The sequence below is a fragment of the Oncorhynchus clarkii genome, chromosome 3, assembly GCF_045791955.1.
Source record: "Oncorhynchus clarkii lewisi isolate Uvic-CL-2024 chromosome 3, UVic_Ocla_1.0, whole genome shotgun sequence".
NCBI lineage: Eukaryota > Metazoa > Chordata > Actinopteri > Salmoniformes > Salmonidae > Oncorhynchus > Oncorhynchus clarkii.
In genome coordinates this window covers 18,432,837-18,450,114 of record NC_092149.1, presented here as the reverse complement: position 1 = coordinate 18,450,114, position 17,278 = coordinate 18,432,837, and the positions used below count along the sequence as shown (strand labels likewise).

Here is a 17,278-nt window from a genome sequence, read left to right as displayed (position 1 = left end):
TAATTTATACAGATGGACCTATTATGGAGACTGAGACAGGCCACTTTTTATGTAGCAATTTTAGAGGAACGTTCAGGCTTAGGGCTACAGCATTTCCATCGAGTAATTTTCAAAGCTGAAAATGAGAATGTGCCCTGCTTCAAATATATTATAATTTTCAGGCTGAATTAATACATAAATTAACAAATACATGTTAATTATAGGCTCATGTTACGAGCTGTTCTGACATGCTATGCACTTTACCCATCCAAAGGTGTCGCCAAACACTTACTTTAAAACATAATCATTAACGTATAATAAAATATTCACTGAGGTATATTCAAAAGAAAATACCATTTTCATAAAGGGCCCGTTTGGTGCCACGCTCTGACTGGAAAACTCAATTTGGGGTGCAGTGCAACCACAGCATGACGGTAAACTGAGTCTCCGGTGCTTCTTATTCAGCCGTTAGCGCCCCCAAGCTCTGTCTAGAACAAGGATTTGAAACCGCTGGAGAGTTTTGTTGGTTTCATTCCATTAGCGCTATTCCAAGCGGTAGTTTGCTCAAATATACCTGTTATTTAGGCTAGTGCTCTCATCTACACTACACTGATGATTTCACTTTACATTTAGAACACAAACAAACACACGTTTTTTGTTTACTCCTAGGCTACTCCAATATCCAATAGGTCTAATAAATTCCTTTGCTCGACAATAAGTTATATAGCCTCCATGTATATGGCCATGTATCACATCATTTTAATCTTCAGCCTAGTACGTTTTGAATGTTATAATAACATACTGTGTATATGTCTTATAATTATAAATGTTGGCTTAACTATGCATGTTTTGTAAATACCTTTTATTTGGTAGGCTATTAATGTTTGTTATCAATCAGGTTTATAGTAGCCTGCCTGCCTGCCTACCTACATTGATTGATAGTTTGTAGTATGTTTTCTGAACCCACCCTCATCTTGATATTACAATCCTCCACCTGCTCCTTGCTTCTTATTGGTCAGAGAACAGTTCCGAGTCCCGCCCTCTCCCCTTTCTTTAAAATATATTTACATCTTTAAGTAACCAAGAAAAACTGTCCGAACCACAGTCGTTTAGTCACGTCAACGAGAAAAAAAAGTGGGCGTATGTGTCTAGTTGTAAGCACTTTTTTTTTGTATGTAAAAAAACCCCGCAAATGTTGTTAAACAGAACCAGACACACTCCAGGCTTTATTCGCGGGTGAACCTGCGGGTTCACGTCACTTTGATTTCTCCAAGGAAGAGGAATACCAAAAAGAGATCAGCGGGACTATCAAAGATGGCATTTACGGCCGTGTGGAACTACTCCGTTCCCTTGTCTGTCATCATTTTGCTATCTCTTGTGGGGACAGGTAAGAACATTTTCTATTTGGGAATGATATAAAGAATGGGCTATCTGCTCGTAAAGAAAGACATCATACTTTCTGTAGGGACTTGCCCTGACCTTTTGTTGACTATTCAAGTTAAAAGGAGTGCGTGACAACCTGAACGCTAAATATGCACCGCAGGCTTTTTCGTCCTGTAAATGGGATATTTGTCAGTGGATAGGACTGCGCTCTGCCTGCCTGGGACAGTGGTGATTGTGTATGTGTGATTACGCGCCTCCTGCGGTCTTCTGTGAAGCTTTCTAAGCCCGATGTGGTCAGTATCTCATTGAACACACATCGTTGATGTTTAACCTACACATCGATATATTGATGCTACATGGTAGCATGGTTTAGTTTCTGTGTTTGGACAGGTTGTATTATATGCAAACATGCATTGTTACGACCCTATATTGAAAACCAAAAGTAAACATATATTGCCACCATCGTACCTTCTGGCCAGTGTTCTGATATGATATTGAATTGTACATTGCATCGCCATCATACTCCATAACCTATACGTCTTCCACTTCATCATTTGTATCGACAGAACATAGTTGGGATACACATACCGGGGTGTCGCTAAATATACGACGGTGCACGTCGTGCGCATAGGCTATGTAACCGCACAGTGTGAATATCGATTCAGCCACATGCCTGCTCATGACAAATACCGCAGCAGAGCAGAGAAGCCCACTACTACCACACATTCTCTGTCCAGTCAGTCATTGATGACAGCGTCCTCGGCCAGAGTCATTTTGCTTGCCTGGGTTCTGGGAACAGACAGTCGCAGTGTGCTAGCCCAGTATCCCTAGCCTCATGTGTTCGTCTGATAGATTACTACTGATTTCCTGACATTCTCCACATCATGTGTTCTGGAACTTTTGAGTTCTCAACACCTTATCAGCTGGTCTGATATCTATAAATGTTGTATTGCAGAATGATCAGGCACCCTTAGGCAGTGCTGGAGGCTACTATTGTCCTCTCTCCCTTGTATGTCTGTGTGCCTAGGGATAGTCCCAACCTGTTCCCTTCTGTTCCCATAGGGACAGCCCATTTCATGCTCACCATCCCATGAGAAGTGCATGTGCTGCACACTGGAGATATGGATTAATGTGACATCTCCAAGACAACTTGCTCTTTTTACTGCATGGCTTTGGTTTCGCCATCTGTTTGTATCCGAGAGGAATTGCTTTAGCTCAGCTTGCATCAATGTTTATTAGAATGAGTTACAATTCTCATGATTCTAACACAGGAATTACAAGTGGGTTGTGTGGATAGTGTTGTTTTATAGGTTCCCATATGGTACCCATGAGCTATTACTAAGTTATATTACACTGTAGTGTAGGCTGATGTCATTATATTCAGTAATATTGATTATGCTTCTAGCAAGGCAGTGAATGGGTTAAGATCTTGCTTCCATACTGTGTGTATTGTCACAGAGCGGTGCTGTGCCTGCCGATGATGTCTACTGTTGGAGAAACATGAGTCTTTCCTCCGTACCCCTATGTGTGTATTCCACAGCTGCTGCTCTATAGCCAAGAGAGGGAGAGAGAGAATGATGTTATATGCATGAGTGTGTTACTGCATGTGCATGTATCCTTTACTGGAGTAAGAGAGAAAAGTGTTTTTTGCTGCTTACTGTGCAGGGTTTTGTCAGAGCTGCAAGCTGCCTTGGCTGGGGTCTGGTTGGTGATCACTGTCATTAATCAAGCCAGTGACAGGGCTTGGGGGGTGGGGAGTCAGCCGAGGGGAGTAAGGAATCATGACATGTAACGTGGTCGAGTTTATGGGGAGCTGGAATGGGGTAGGGAGATGGAGGAGAGCGAAAGAAAGAGGGGGTTGGGGGGAAAGGAGGAGAGGCAGAGCTGCAGTGAGGAGATGGAGCTGGAGTGATGGCTGGTTTTCAACACCCCTTCATCATGCAAATCAGGATGGAAATCAGGAAAACTAATTTAGACGGGAGGTGGAGGAATGGAGACGAGGGGAAGGGAGAAAAAGAGAGGCCCTCTGACAATGGCAGAGAGAGAGATGGACGGATTGATTGGATGGATGGAGAGACAAGAGTGATGTAAAGACAGGGAGGCAGCCAGAGATGGCTACCTAAGAGGAAGAGAAAGAGAGGGACAGAAAGCGATGGAGAGAATTAGGGGGGTGGGGGAGAGAGGAAAAAAAATAAGCAAAGCAGAGGCAAGGAGGACTTCACAGCGCGTGTCTGCTGGGCAAGCCTGAGGGACACGCACACACTGAGAGCTCTGTATCTTGGTTCTGGTGTGTGTGGGTGTGGGTGTGGGTGTGGGTGTGGGTGATCCACTACAGCTGCAGGCCAAACTGCCAGAGGAAATCAAATCACATTTTATTTCTCACAGTTACAGTGAAATGCTTACTTACAAACCCTTAACCAACAATGCAGTTTTAAGAAAAATACCTACAAAAAGAAGAAATAAAAGTAACAAATAATTAAGGAGCAGCAGTAAAAAGATCAATAGCTTGGCTATATGCAGGGGGTACCGGTACAGAGTCAATGTGCGGGGTCTCTGGTTAGTCCAGGTAATTGAGATAATATATACAGTTGAAGTCGGAAGTTTACAATTTTTCACAACTCCTGACATTTAATCCCAGTAAATATTTCCTGTCTTAGGTCAGTTAGGATCACCACTTTATTTTAAGAATGTGAAATGTCAGAATAATAGTAGAGAAAATGATTTATTTCAACTTTTATTTCTTTCACATTCCCAGTGGGTCAGAAGTTAACATACACTCAATTAGTATTTGGCAGCATTGCCTTTAAATTGTTTAACTTGGGTCGTTTCGGGTAGCCTTCCACAAGCTTCCCACAATACGTTGGGTGAATTTTGGCCCATTCATCCTAACAGAGCTGGTGTAACTGAGTCAGGTTTGTAGACCTCCTTGCGCACACGCTTTTTCAGTTCTGCCCACAAATTTTCTTTAGGATTGAGGTCAGGGCTTTGTGATGGCCACTCCAATACCTTGACTTTGTTGTCCTTAAACCATTTTTCCACAACTTTGGAAGTATGCTTGAGGTCATTGTCCATTTGGAAGACCCATTTGCGACCAAGCTTTAACTTCCCGACTGATGTCTTGAGATGTTGCTTCAGTATATCCCATATAATTCTCCTTATGAAACCATCTATTTTGTGAAGTGCACCGGTCCCTTCTGCAGCAAAGCCCCCCCACAACATGATGCTGCCACCCCCGTGCTTCACGGTTGGGATGGTGTTCTTCGGCTTGCAAGCCCCCCCCCCCCTTTTCCTCCAAACATAACGATGGTCATTATGGCCAAACAGTTCTATTTTTGTTTCATCAGACCAGAGGACATTTCTCCAAAAGTACAATCTTTGTCCCCGTGTGCAGTTGCAAACCGTAGTCTGACTTTTTTATGACGGTTTTGGAGCAGTGGCTTCTTCCTTGCTGAGAGGCCTTTCAGCTTATGTCGATATAGGACTCATTTTACTGTGGATATAGATACTTTTGTACCTGTTTCCTCCAGCAGCTTCACAAAGTCCTTTGCTGTGGTTCTGGGATTGATTTTCACTTTTCACACCAAAGTACGTTCATCTCTAGGAGACAGAACGCTTCTCCTTCCTGAGTGGTATGACGGCTGCGTGGTCCTATGGTGTTTATACTTGTGTACTATTGTTTGTACAGATGAATGTGGTACCTTCAGGCATTTGGAAATTGCTCCCAAGGACGAACCAGACTTGTGGAGGTCTAACATTTTTCTTCTGAGGTCTTGGCTGATTTCTTTTGATTTTCCCATGATGTCAAGCAAAAAGGCATTGAGTTTGAAGGTAGGCCTTGAAATACATCCACAGGTACACCTCCAATTGACTCAAATGATGTCAATTAGCCTATCAGAAGCTTCTAAAGCCATGACATAATTTTCTGGAATTTTCCAAGCTGTTTAAAGGCACAGTCAACTTAGTGTATGTAAACTTCTGACCCACTGGAGTTGTGATACAGTGAATTATAAGTGAAATAATCTGTCTGTAAACAATTGTTGGAAAAATGACTTGTGTCGTGCACAAAGTAGATGTCCTAACCGACTTACCAAAACTATAGTTTGTTAACAAGAAATTTGTGGAGTGGTTGAAAAACTAGTTTTAATGACTCCAACCTAAGTGTATGTAAACTTCCGACTTCAACTGTACATTTAGGTAGAGTTATTCAAGTGACTTATGCATAGATAATAACAGAGAATGGCAGCAGTGTAAAAGAGAGGGGGGGGGGGGCAATGCAAATAGTCCAGGTAGCCATTTAATTTGATGTTCAGTAGTCTTATGGCTTGGGGTTAGAAGCTGTTAAGAAGCCATTTTGACCTAGACTTGGCACTCTGGTACCGCTTGCCGTGCGGTAGCAGAGAGAACAGTATATGACTAGGGTGTCTGGAGTCATTAACACATTTTAGGCCCTTCCTCTGACACCGCCTGGTATAGAGGTCCTGGATGGCAGGAAGCTTGGCCCCAGTGATGTACTGAGCCGTACGCACTACCTTCTGTAGTGCCTTGCAGTCGGAGGCCGAGCAGTTGCCATACTGCAGAGCTCCTAATACTGCGAATTCCACATCTGGTGCTACCAGCACTACTACCACCACACTGCACACTTGTTACTGCTGCTCCTATCACCTCTGGGCATTTAATCACCTCCATTTGTTTATGTGACTGCGTGCAATGAGAGCCATCCGTTTGAGACCCTTGTCATCATGCATCTGGGCCATGGATCTGCTAAAGACCCTGGCGGTTGAAAAAACGGCAGCATTTGGATGGACTCGGGGGGAGAAGATTTGAATACCAATTATTGTCGGTGCGCACGTACACATCCACATGCGCCGAGTATAAATCAATGTCGGTGTGAGTCACCGTCTTATTCTGCCTTAAACACACTAACATATAGCACACACACTGCGACTTCAGAGGACAGCTGACACAGTTTGATCAGGTTACTGTCTAATGCAAGAAGATGAGTGATTACGCAAGACGCTCTGTCAGCCTGAGTCATTTTTTTTATGCTTGTCAGGCATAGTTTGCATCATGTCAGAGTAGGATTCACTTGTGCTTTCTTCTAGATTACGCCGGAATCACTAGTTCAGCTCACCACTTTGTTCTTTAATGCGTCGAAGAAGTCTTCAGCGTAGGCCAAGATTTTATCCTTTGATCCAAACCTTTGAGGATAATTCTACTCCAAATAAAATAAAGAGTTGTTGACAATTGAATTAAAATAGTGGGGCGTCCTCCCCTTCTCGCACGCGTGCCACAATAAAGATCTTGAGTGATGCCAATGTTGGAATTTCTTTTTAGTACATCCTTATTTCACGATTCCTCGCTAGTGGGACTACATGATGGGAAAATCAAACGTTGGCATACGATGCTGGCGTGCCCGTCAAGTCAACATGATTGGGGCGATACTCAGGTTTGTTTGTATTCAGCCTGGCACGGCAGTATCACAGCAGTTTGATCAGCTGATTTAGTTTAAAGGCTATCTGCTGTCAAAACGGAAGCTCTGTCTTCTGCACTACGGAACACTGAAGGGATCAACTCATAAACACATTTGAGTGTGTCACTTTTCACAAAGTCACAACGGTGAACGAGAGAGAGAGTGAGTTACGGAGCGTAATGTGGGCCAGTTATGTTCTTCCCTCCTTTGGTTTTATGGTTCCATTACTCATGGATTGAAGATTTCCTAGCTGACTGTTTAGTGCAGGTGATGCATTTTACTGCAATGATTCTCTCATTTCCAACTAGCCCGCCGTCTCATCCATAACAATGGAGCTATGGAAATATGGGCAATATCTCAAGTCTTAAGTATATTCCTCTCTTAGTCTTTTCTCTCTTCCTCTACACACTGATCAGAAAACACAGGATATGTGAAAGCAACATGGTAGAAGCCCATCAGGAATGTCTAGCTCATCAATGTCAGTGCAGACTGCAGAGGGAGGGAAGGAGAGGAAGAGAGGAAGCCACTTTGAGAGTATTGAGATGACTTGGCCTCTATCAGACTTGGCCGTCAGTCACATGCCATAGTTCACTTCCTGTTTACTACTTACAGTAGCTGATCTGTCCTCAGTGAGAAGTTGACATGTTATGAATGTATTGTGAACACTGGCATCGGAAATGCAGAAGGCAACCATGTTGATGATTTTAGTCAGATATCTAATTTATTTGTTTATTTTTAAGTCCAATAAATAAATAAAAATCAGGAAAAAATATATATTGACTTGATTGTTTAAAGTGGAAGTTCATTTAGAATAATTGACCTCTCCTCAGAGAGTGCTAAACATGCTAATAATAACGGTGATTTACCTAAGCTGTCCTTATGACATGTCTATGTCTGAGTAATTGGCTTTTCACCAACTTCTCTGGGAAGATGTTATGGTGAAGAGGAGATGGCAAGGACATCCTTATTGTCTGGCTCTCTCAGCCTGTCAATCAATCTGTTGTTTAATCTCCCGCCGAGTGCTCTTCTCAGCTCCTTGGTCAGTAAACTGCGACAGCTTTTTCTCATGTCTCTCTGTATGTTCTGACCTTCTGTCTCTTGGGCCGGGGCTCTTTATGTTCCTTACCGCTGTCTATCTGTTTGTTTTGCTGTTGAGACTGTGAAATCAGAGCATCGATTCCCACTTCACCATCGCTTGGCACTCGGTGTAGTATGGGTGCTACTGCTGTGTGTTCTTTGTGCGTCACACTCTTATGTGAAGGACCTCGGAATTGAATTCAACAATAGCAAGAAACAGGGACAATGAGAGAACTAGGGAGAGGGAGTGGGAAAGAGAGCGAGAGAGAGGAAGAGGGAGAAACAGGGCTAAAGAGAAACAGGATATAGATCTTGAAGAAGGGGAAGTCACAAAGGTTAACATTCCTTCCTACTGAGGACACTGTTGCCATGACTCTGGGTAAGCATCGCCCCCCTCCCCTTCACCCCCCGCGCTTGTTTAACACCCTGTTCCACCCTGCTGACACCTGTCTCCGTGACTCCTGGATGGCCTGGCACTAACACGGCTGGATGGAGGGCCCCTGCTAACACTGTAACCACAGGGATTATACCCACTCAGACGGCGTTAGAGCCCTTGCCAGCCTTGATTGGATGATAGGAGCTGATTGAACTGAAAGGCCACGCATCTCAAATTGGAGTGTTGGAACTTGGGCGCTGCTTGAGCGCCGGAGCTAATACATACCTCCCATTGTTTGATGAGGATGAAGAGAGAGACAGACAGAAGCACTCCCACACACACACACACACACACACACACACTCTTCAAATCACCTGTGATGAGTGGTTAGCCATCTTACATTGGAGTGTAAGGCACAACAGTGCAATGGGGAAAATACTGTCTCCATCGTTAGCTCATGATGAGTAGAGTCTTGAGTACAGATTCTGAATGGGCTATATGAGGGGTTCCTCCAGGGTCAGGGGGATGAGAGACACAGAGATTAGCCCAGGTGAGGCTTCCTCAGCAGGGCATGACACGCAGACCAGTCCCCCTGGAGTCTGGCCCTGTTGGAGGTGTTTTTTGCTGAGCAGAGAGGGTGATTGGAGAAGAGAGGATAAAGAGGAGGGTGTATATTGCTGGGCCTGGGAAAGAGGGAAGCTGGGAAAGGAGGGAAGGAGCCCTGGGCGTACGTCACAGACCAGTGGAGCGGACCGGCTGAGAGCCGGGGTGAGAGACGGAGAGAGGAGTCCAACAAATGAGTGAATGATTGCAGGATTTGGAGTTGAAGATGGAAGGGTGGAGACAAGGGAGATGAATCTGTCTGTGCAGAGCCTTTTTATTTTAACCTTTATTTAACTAGGCAAGTCAGTTAAGAACAAATTCTTATTTACAATGACAGCCTACCAAAAGGCAAAAAAGCCTCCTGTTGGGATTAAAAATAAATGAAATAAAAATATAGGACAAAACACACATCACGACAAGAGAGACAACACACCACATAAAGAGAGACCTAAGACGACAACATAGCATGGCAGCAACACATGACAACATAGCATGGCAGCAACACATGACAACATAGCATGGCAGCAACATGGTAGCAGCACAAAACAGGGTCTAAACATTATTGGGCACAGACAGCAGCACAAAGGGCAAGAAGGTAGAGATGCAAAGCAGCCACAACTGTCAGTAAGAGTGTCCATAATTGAGTCTTTGAATGAAGAGATGGAGATAAAACTGTCCAGTTTGAGCGTTTGTTGCAGCTCGTTCCAGTTGCTAGCTGCAGTGAACTGAGAAGAGGAGTGACCCAGGGATGTGTGTGCTTTGGGGACCTTTAACAAAATGTGACTGAAAGAATGGGTGTTGTATGTGTAGGATGAGGGCTGCAGTAGATATCTCAGATAAGGGGGAGTGAGGCCTAAGAGGGTTTTATAAATAAGCATCAACCAGTGGGTCTTGCGGCAGGTACACAGAGATGACCAGTTTACAGAGTGCAGTGATGTGTCTTATAACGAACATTGGTGGCAAATCTGATGTCCAAATGGTAAAGAACATCTAGCCGCTAGAAAGCTGGAGGAAGAGAAGAAGAAAGAGGAGGAGAAGAAATTCAAGGGAGAGATTAAGAACAGGTGTGACCACAGGCAATGTACAGAGATCCAAGGTGGCAGAGTGGAAAGAGGAGTGGGAGAGAGACACGATGGCCATGTACAGAGATCCAAGGCGGCAGAGTGGAAAGAGGAGTGGGAGAGAGACACGATGGCCATGTACAGAGATCCAATGCGGCAGAGTGGAAAGAGGAGTGGGAGAGAGACACGATGGCCATGTAAAGAGGAGTGGGTGCTGTCTAGGTGAACACAACAGACTACGCAGAGAAGAGGTCATGATCGATAAGCTCATTCTATACATACATACACACACACAATGATATACACTGTCTGTCATTCTCTCAGGTCGCTATGCTCCCACTAACATAGTGTGTAGAACAGCACAGTAGTACTCAGCTTTCAGTATTAACCCCCCCACCCCCCCCTCTTCAAATTACTGAGATTTCCTCTTGAAATGACCTCCTCAGAAACCCCCCTGAATCCCCTCCGTAAAATACACACACACAGACACACACCAGCCATTCAGCAGCTTGCCATTTACCAGGAATTCTCATTTTTAATAATGGGACATCTTGATGAGCCCTGGAAATGTCCAGTCTTTCTCTCTCTCTTAAAGAGCAATTGCCTTTCAAAGATATTTGTTGCTTTTTAAAATGGCCTTTGTGTCCCTGATATGAATCAGAAACAGTTATTCTAATGTCAAAAATGACTACAAAGTGTAAATAGGATCATTTTGATCATAATGGCGTCTCATCTAAAACAGAGCATTGGTGCGTCACAACATGTAAATGAAGGTTGGGTTTTGGTTTGACAATGTCTGTTTTCTCACTGACATAGGGTGAACAGCTGTGGTGATCGCTTTCTATCCAATAGCAGAGACAGTGAGACAGACCTGCCCAGCAGCTCTGACTTTGTTTACATGAGACAACCCGTCTCACATGTTTTTACTTGAGAAATACTGCACCAAATGCCTTAGTTAGATGTAAAATTGCACAATGAAAACATCCTCTGAAAAAACATAAAAATGAAGATCTCTTGCGTTCTCTTAGATTCATTCTGGGGATTTTTAGGGAAGTGAAATAGGCTTCTGTGTCTACAGTGTCTCATGGGGGACAAACATCATTAACCAAAAGCGGAATCGGACAGGAAACACACCTCCAAGACTGAAATCTCACTTTTCTAATGAGCAACAGAAAAACGTGCCAATCGGCGTGTTCAGTCATTCTTGAAGGGAAATCAGACTAACGTTTTTAGATCAACACAACACGTTTGAAAAGGTCTGCGATGAGGTCACCATCTTAGAATGTCTCCCAATGCCCCCGTCTCAGTGCAGACTCATATCGACTGTGAATATGCCTGTTGGCTGCGGTTGTTTTTTGTCTTGAAGGAAGGAGTTTTTTAGGACTTGGATGAAACTGTCACGGCCGGCTGAAGGACTGGACCAAGGTGCAGCATGGTAAGTTTTTTAGGACTTGGATGAAACTGTCACGGCTGGCTGAAGGACTGGACCAAGGTGCAGCATGGTAAGTTTTTTAGGACTTGGATGAAACTGTCACGGCCGGCTGAAGGACTGGACCAAGGTGCAGCATGGTAAGTTTTTTAGGACTTGGATGAAACTGTCACGGCTGGCTGAAGGACTGGACCAAGGTGCAGCATGGTAAGTTTTTTAGGACTTGGATGAAACTGTCACGGCCGGCTGAAGGACTGGACCAAGGTGCAGCATGGTAAGTTTTTTAGGACTTGGATGAAACTGTCACGGCTGGCTGAAGGACTGGACCAAGGTGCAGCATGGTAAGTTTTTTAGGACTTGGATGAAACTGTCACGGCTGGCTGAAGGACTGGACCAAGGTGCAGCATGGTAAGTTTTTTAGGACTTGGATGAAACTGTCACGGCTGGCTGAAGGACTGGACCAAGGTGCAGCATGGTAAGTTTTTTAGGACTTGGATGAAACTGTCACGGCTGGCTGAAGGACTGGACCAAGGTGCAGCATGGTAAGCATACATTTTCTATTTAATCAAAAATGACACTGACAAAACGAAGAACAAAAACCAAACCGTGAAGCTTTGGGCTATGTGCCCTGAACAAAGTTAACTTCCCACAATACAGGTGGGGGAAAAGGGTACCTAAGTATGGTTCTCAATCAGAGACAACGATAGACAGCTGCCTCTGATTGAGAACTACACCCGGCCAAACACATAGAAATCGAAAATCATAGAACATAGAACATAGACTGCCCACCCAAATCACACCCTGATCAAAACAGAGACATAAAACGCTCTCTACGGTCAGGGCGTGACAGAAACATTGATTTTTTTCCAGACTGATTATGTTCCTTATTCAGGCCAGATAATTACAATAATGGCGATAATGAGTTGTTTGGCTCCTAATGTGTGTTTGAAGTGGGGGAGTTGCAGAAGAAAGTTTCTCAGTGGGCTTGTCATTATTAGCTGTTACCAACAGTGATGCTTTGTTTATCTGAGCTGTCCCATATGCTCTTTCAACAACAAGCATGTCTGTTGATTGCTAGATTCAGTGAAAAGGATAACTGCTGCCACTAGATCAAATACACAAGATTGAGCAATATGGTTCTGGAGGGAGGCCAGATAATTGTTGACTAGTGCTGAGCCAATTAATCGAAATGTCTGTTTTAAAAAAACATTTTTATTAACAGCTAATTGATAATAAAGTAATCAAATAAAACAAATGTAATATACACAACCACAGAAATATTTTAGTAAAGTAATGTGAATAAATTATGGTTAGTAAGTGATAATCATGGGACGTGTATTAATTGTTAGATCCTGTGTTATAGCAATCAACCCAAATAATCAAAACCGAAATCGAAAACCGTCATATTTTTTAAATTATTGAACCGAAACCAAACCGACCTCAAAAAGCACTAATCGCTCAGTACTATTGTTGACACACACCACTGGAATCTCTCTACAGTAACATTGCTCTTAATCGCAGGAATCACACCCAACTCTCTCAGCCTGAGACAACAGCTTTAGTGTCAGGAGTGAGCTTTGTTCCGCTTCGTTAGTAAACCGTAAACCACCATTAATTAGGGGCAATTAATTACCAGGACATGAAAAACAATCCTCGAAAAGTTCGCCACACTTAAAGACCCCCAAGCGTTCCAGAAGAAAGAGAGGGGAGAGGGGCCAGAGAGGGAGAGACTCCAGTGAGGTGCTAAATGTTGCTGCGGGGAGATTTACCGAGATGATTTGCAGGGCTTTTTACAGATTCATAAGATCATCAATTCATGCAGTCCTTTGGATGAGAAAACAAAGCGGTGCGGCCACCTGCGCAGAGGGAAGAAAGGATCTCTGGCTCCGATGGGAAGAGATGATCTCTGGCTCCGATGGGAAGAAAGGATCTCTGGCTCCGATGGGAAGAGATGATCTCACCTCACAGTGGAACTCTCCTTTTTTAAAGGGAGAGACTGTTACGCTCTGAGAAGCGCGGACGGCGCTAAGAAAACAGCCAAGCACCAGCGACCTTGAAGACGGGTTAGTGCTTGTTGAGTTTATAGCTCTGTCTCTAAGAGGTCGTTTTGTCAGGATGGTTAGAAGGTGATAAGCAGGTAGAGCTGGATTCACATCTTTTCAGTGAGTGTGATGTGCTGTTCTCTGGGCTCTCTGTAGTTTACAGCGGTGCATGGAGCGATAGATGTACCGCTGCCTGGCTCTGTGGCTAGATACAGCCTCTTGGAGACGGTCCAGATGCTGATATCTCCATGTTCATCTGAGAGGGTATAATGTTATCAGAGGCTGCAGATGGGCCTATCCCTGGCCTCTCTCTCTCTCTGTCTGGCAGAACAGGACAGGACAGTCACACAGCCTAACAGCCAGGCAGCCAGGGATATTGAGGTGATTCGACAGAGAGGACCCAGATATGGACGTTAGTCAGCACAGCCTGAACCACAGGCAGAACATTGGAACGGTTGCCTACTCTGCCTTGTTGGGGAAATGGAAAATGAAAATAAACAGGATTGTTGTGGCCAATGGATTTCGATGGAAAGAGTCCACGAAGGGACTTGTATTCTAGTTGGTATTCATGTCTGTTCCATGGACACGCCTTGTTATAGGCCTGTTATGTGTACTGGTCTCCTCTCTCCACAAAGCAATGAGTTTGAAACAATACAATGCCCCTGTATTTATTGTCAAATGGATAGTGGATAGTGTCTGCCCCAAAATGTCCTCCTGTGACCTTTCAGTTGATCAGATCATGTAGAAGTCCCTCCACTATGTCTGGCCTACTTGTATATGTAATTCCATGGCTTGGGGAGATGGTGTTGAGTGGTGTTGAGGGGAAAGTGATTTATGGGCTTATACAGAAAATTAAAAACAAACATAAAACATTGGTAATTAAAAACCAGGTTGATCCCCAAAGATGGGTGATGGATAAATCATTTAGCAGTGTGGAGGACACACACACACACACACACACACACTCTCCTGGGGAGACCTTGGATTTTGCAGAGGAATTTACTTGAATGCTTTGGACAAAAAAAATATCTGCACAGTTCAAATGTCAGGCCACATACGGACGGGCCTTTTCTGAGGAGCTTCTAAGGATGGTGTATCAGACGGGAGGAACACACCTGATGCAGCTTGTCAATGTACTTAAACCCATCTTCTTTCTCTCTGTTTTCTTTGTAGCTTGGCATACCTTTCTCTCTGTTTTCCTTGTAGCTTGGCATACCTTTCTCTCTGTTTTCCTTGTAGCTTGGCATACCTTTCTCTCTGTTTTCTTTGTAGCTTGGCATACCTTTCTCTCTGTTTTCCTTGTAGCTTGGCATACATTTCTCTCTGTTTTCCTTGTAGCTTGGCATACCTTTCTCTCTGTTTTCCTTGTAGCTTGGCATACCTTTCTCTCTGTTTTCCTTGTAGCTTGGCATACCTTTCTCTCTGTTTTCCTTGTAGCTTGGCATACCTTTCTCTCTGTTTTCCTTGTAGCTTGGCATACCTTTCTCTCTGTTTTCCTTGTAGCTTGGCATACCTTTCTCTCTGTTTTCCTTGTAGCTTGGCATACCTTTCTCTCTGTTTTCCTTGTAGCTTGGCATACCTTTCTCTCTGTTTTCCTTGTAGCTTGGCATACATTTCTCTCTGTTTTCCTTGTAGCTTGGCATACCTTTCTCTCTGTTTTCCTTGTAGCTTGGCATACCTTTCTCTCTGTTTTCCTTGTAGCTTGGCATACCTTTCTCTCTGTTTTCCTTGTAGCTTGGCATACCTTTCTCTCTGTTTTCCTTGTAGCTTGGCATACCTTTCTCTCTGTTTTCCTTGTAGCTTGGCATACCTTTCTCTCTGTTTTCCTTGTAGCTTGGCATACCTTTCTCTCTGTTTTCCTTGTAGCTTGGCATACCTTTCTCTCTGTTTTCCTTGTAGCTTGGCATACCTTTCTTTTCCCTTTGTCCCCATTCAGAACCTGTTTCTCTCTTTTCATGTCTTTTCTTTTTTTCATTTACATGAATCTCTGTCCTTATGATCCCTCTCTCTCTTTTTTCCCTCTGTCATTGTTTCAATGTCCCCATCTCTCTCTCACACACACACACACACACACACACACACACACACACACACACACACACACACACACACACACACACACACACACACACACACACACACACACACACACACACACACTCTCACTCACTCTCTTACTCACTCACTCTCTTACTCACTCACTCTCTTACTCACTCACTCACTCACTCACTCACTCACTCACTCACTCACTCACTCACTCACACACACACACACACACACACACACACACACACACACACACACACACACACACACACTCTCTCACTCCCACCCCAGAGTGGTGAAGGCCCATAAGTGATTAAGTGGTATTGTGTGTACTCACCACAGACCGTCAATAGCTTTTATTGCCATCTCTCTATCCCCTCCCCTTGTCAGTCCATCTCCATCCCAGCAGTATTTAGCAGCCGCACAATGGTTGAATCAGAGCCGGGCGCGATCGGCAGGATCCAGGCTCCTCAGTTAAAAGGGAATGAGGGAGGGAAGGAGGGACAGATTTCTGCAGGAGGGGACGTTTGCTACCTCGGCAGCCCCACTGTTTGGTGATTGATCTCTTGGCCTCCATCCTCCATCGTCTCCCCGATCTCTCCCCCCCGCCACGCTGTGTCTCCCTCCTCCCCTTTCTGATTCTGACCCCAGGATACAGGGATGTGATGGCCAGGTGTGTTGGGAAGGTTAGACTGGGCCCAGGTGGCCAGCATCAATGCCTGTGGTATTGCTTTCTCTCCTCATTTGAATAGAGAAAATGTGTTTTCTCCCCCTGTGCAGCCCTCTTGTCTTTTCCCTGTCTATGTTATTGTTTTATTTTGGACCTCTCGCTCTCTGTTTCTCTCACTCTCTGTTTCTCTCTCTCTCTGTTTCTCTCTCTGTTTCTCTCTCTCTCTCTCTGTTTCTCTCTCTGTTTCTCTCTCTGTTTCTCTCTCTGTTTCTCTCTCTGTTTCTCTCTGTTTCTCTATCCGTTTCTCCCCCTGTGCAGCCCTCTTGTCTTTTCCCTGTCTATGTTATTGTTTTATTTTGGACCTCTCGCTCTCTGTTTCGCTCTCTGTTTCTCTCGCTCTCTGTTTCTCTCGCTCTCTGTTTCTCTCTCTCTCTCTGTTTCTCTCTCTGTTTCTCTCTCCCTCTCTCTCTCTCTGTTTCTCTGTTTCTCTCTCTCTCTCTGTTTCTCTCTCCCTCTCTCTCTCTGTTTCTCTCTCTCTCTCTGTTTCTCTCTCTCTGTTTCTCTCTCTGTTTCTCTCTCTCTCTGTTTCTCTCTCTGTTTCTCTCTCTCTCTCTGTTTCTCTCTCTCTCTCTCTGCTTCTCTCTCTGTTTCTCTCTCTCTCTGTTTCTCTCTCTCTCTCTGTTTCTCTCTCTCTCTGTTTCTCTCTCTGTTTCTCTCTCTGATTCTCTCTCTGATTCTCTCTGTTTCTCTCTCTGTTTCTCTCTCTGTTTCTCTCTCCATTTCTCCCCCTGTGTAGCCCTCTTGTCTTTTCCCTGTCTATGTTATTGTTTTATTTTGGACCTCTCGCTCTCTGTTTCTCTCGCTCTCTGTTTCTCTCGCTCTCTGATTCTCTTTCTCTCTGATTCTCTTTCTCTCTGTTTCTCTCTCTCTCTGTTTCTCTCTCTCTGTTTCTCTCTCTCTGTTTCTCTGTCTCTCTCTGTTTCTCTCTCCCTCTCTGTTTCTCTCTCCCTCTCTGTTTCTCTCCCCTCTCTGTTTCTCTCCCCTCTCTGTTTCTCTCTACCTCTCTGTTTCTCTCTCTGTTTCTCTCTCAGTTTCTCTCTCTCTGTTTCTCTCTGTTTCTCTCTCTGTTTCTCTCTCTCTCT

At 44.3% G+C, this 17,278-nt stretch overlaps 1 protein-coding gene across 3 annotated transcripts in view; it reads left to right on the top strand.

Moving 5' to 3' along the window:
- Nucleotides 1-1,077: 1,077 nt before the first annotated feature.
- Nucleotides 1,078-17,278, top strand: part of LOC139389993 (cell adhesion molecule 4) — a 140,435-nt gene continuing 124,234 nt past the window's right edge. For 2 of the 3 annotated variants that reach the window (XM_071137110.1, XM_071137091.1), the window contains exon 1: nucleotides 1,078-1,366. In XM_071137110.1, coding sequence (XP_070993211.1) covers nucleotides 1,294-1,366 — 73 coding nt within the window. In that variant the 5' untranslated portion in view covers nucleotides 1,078-1,293. The remainder of the gene's footprint in view (nucleotides 1,367-17,278) is intronic. The other variant, XM_071137074.1, reaches the window with a different exon arrangement.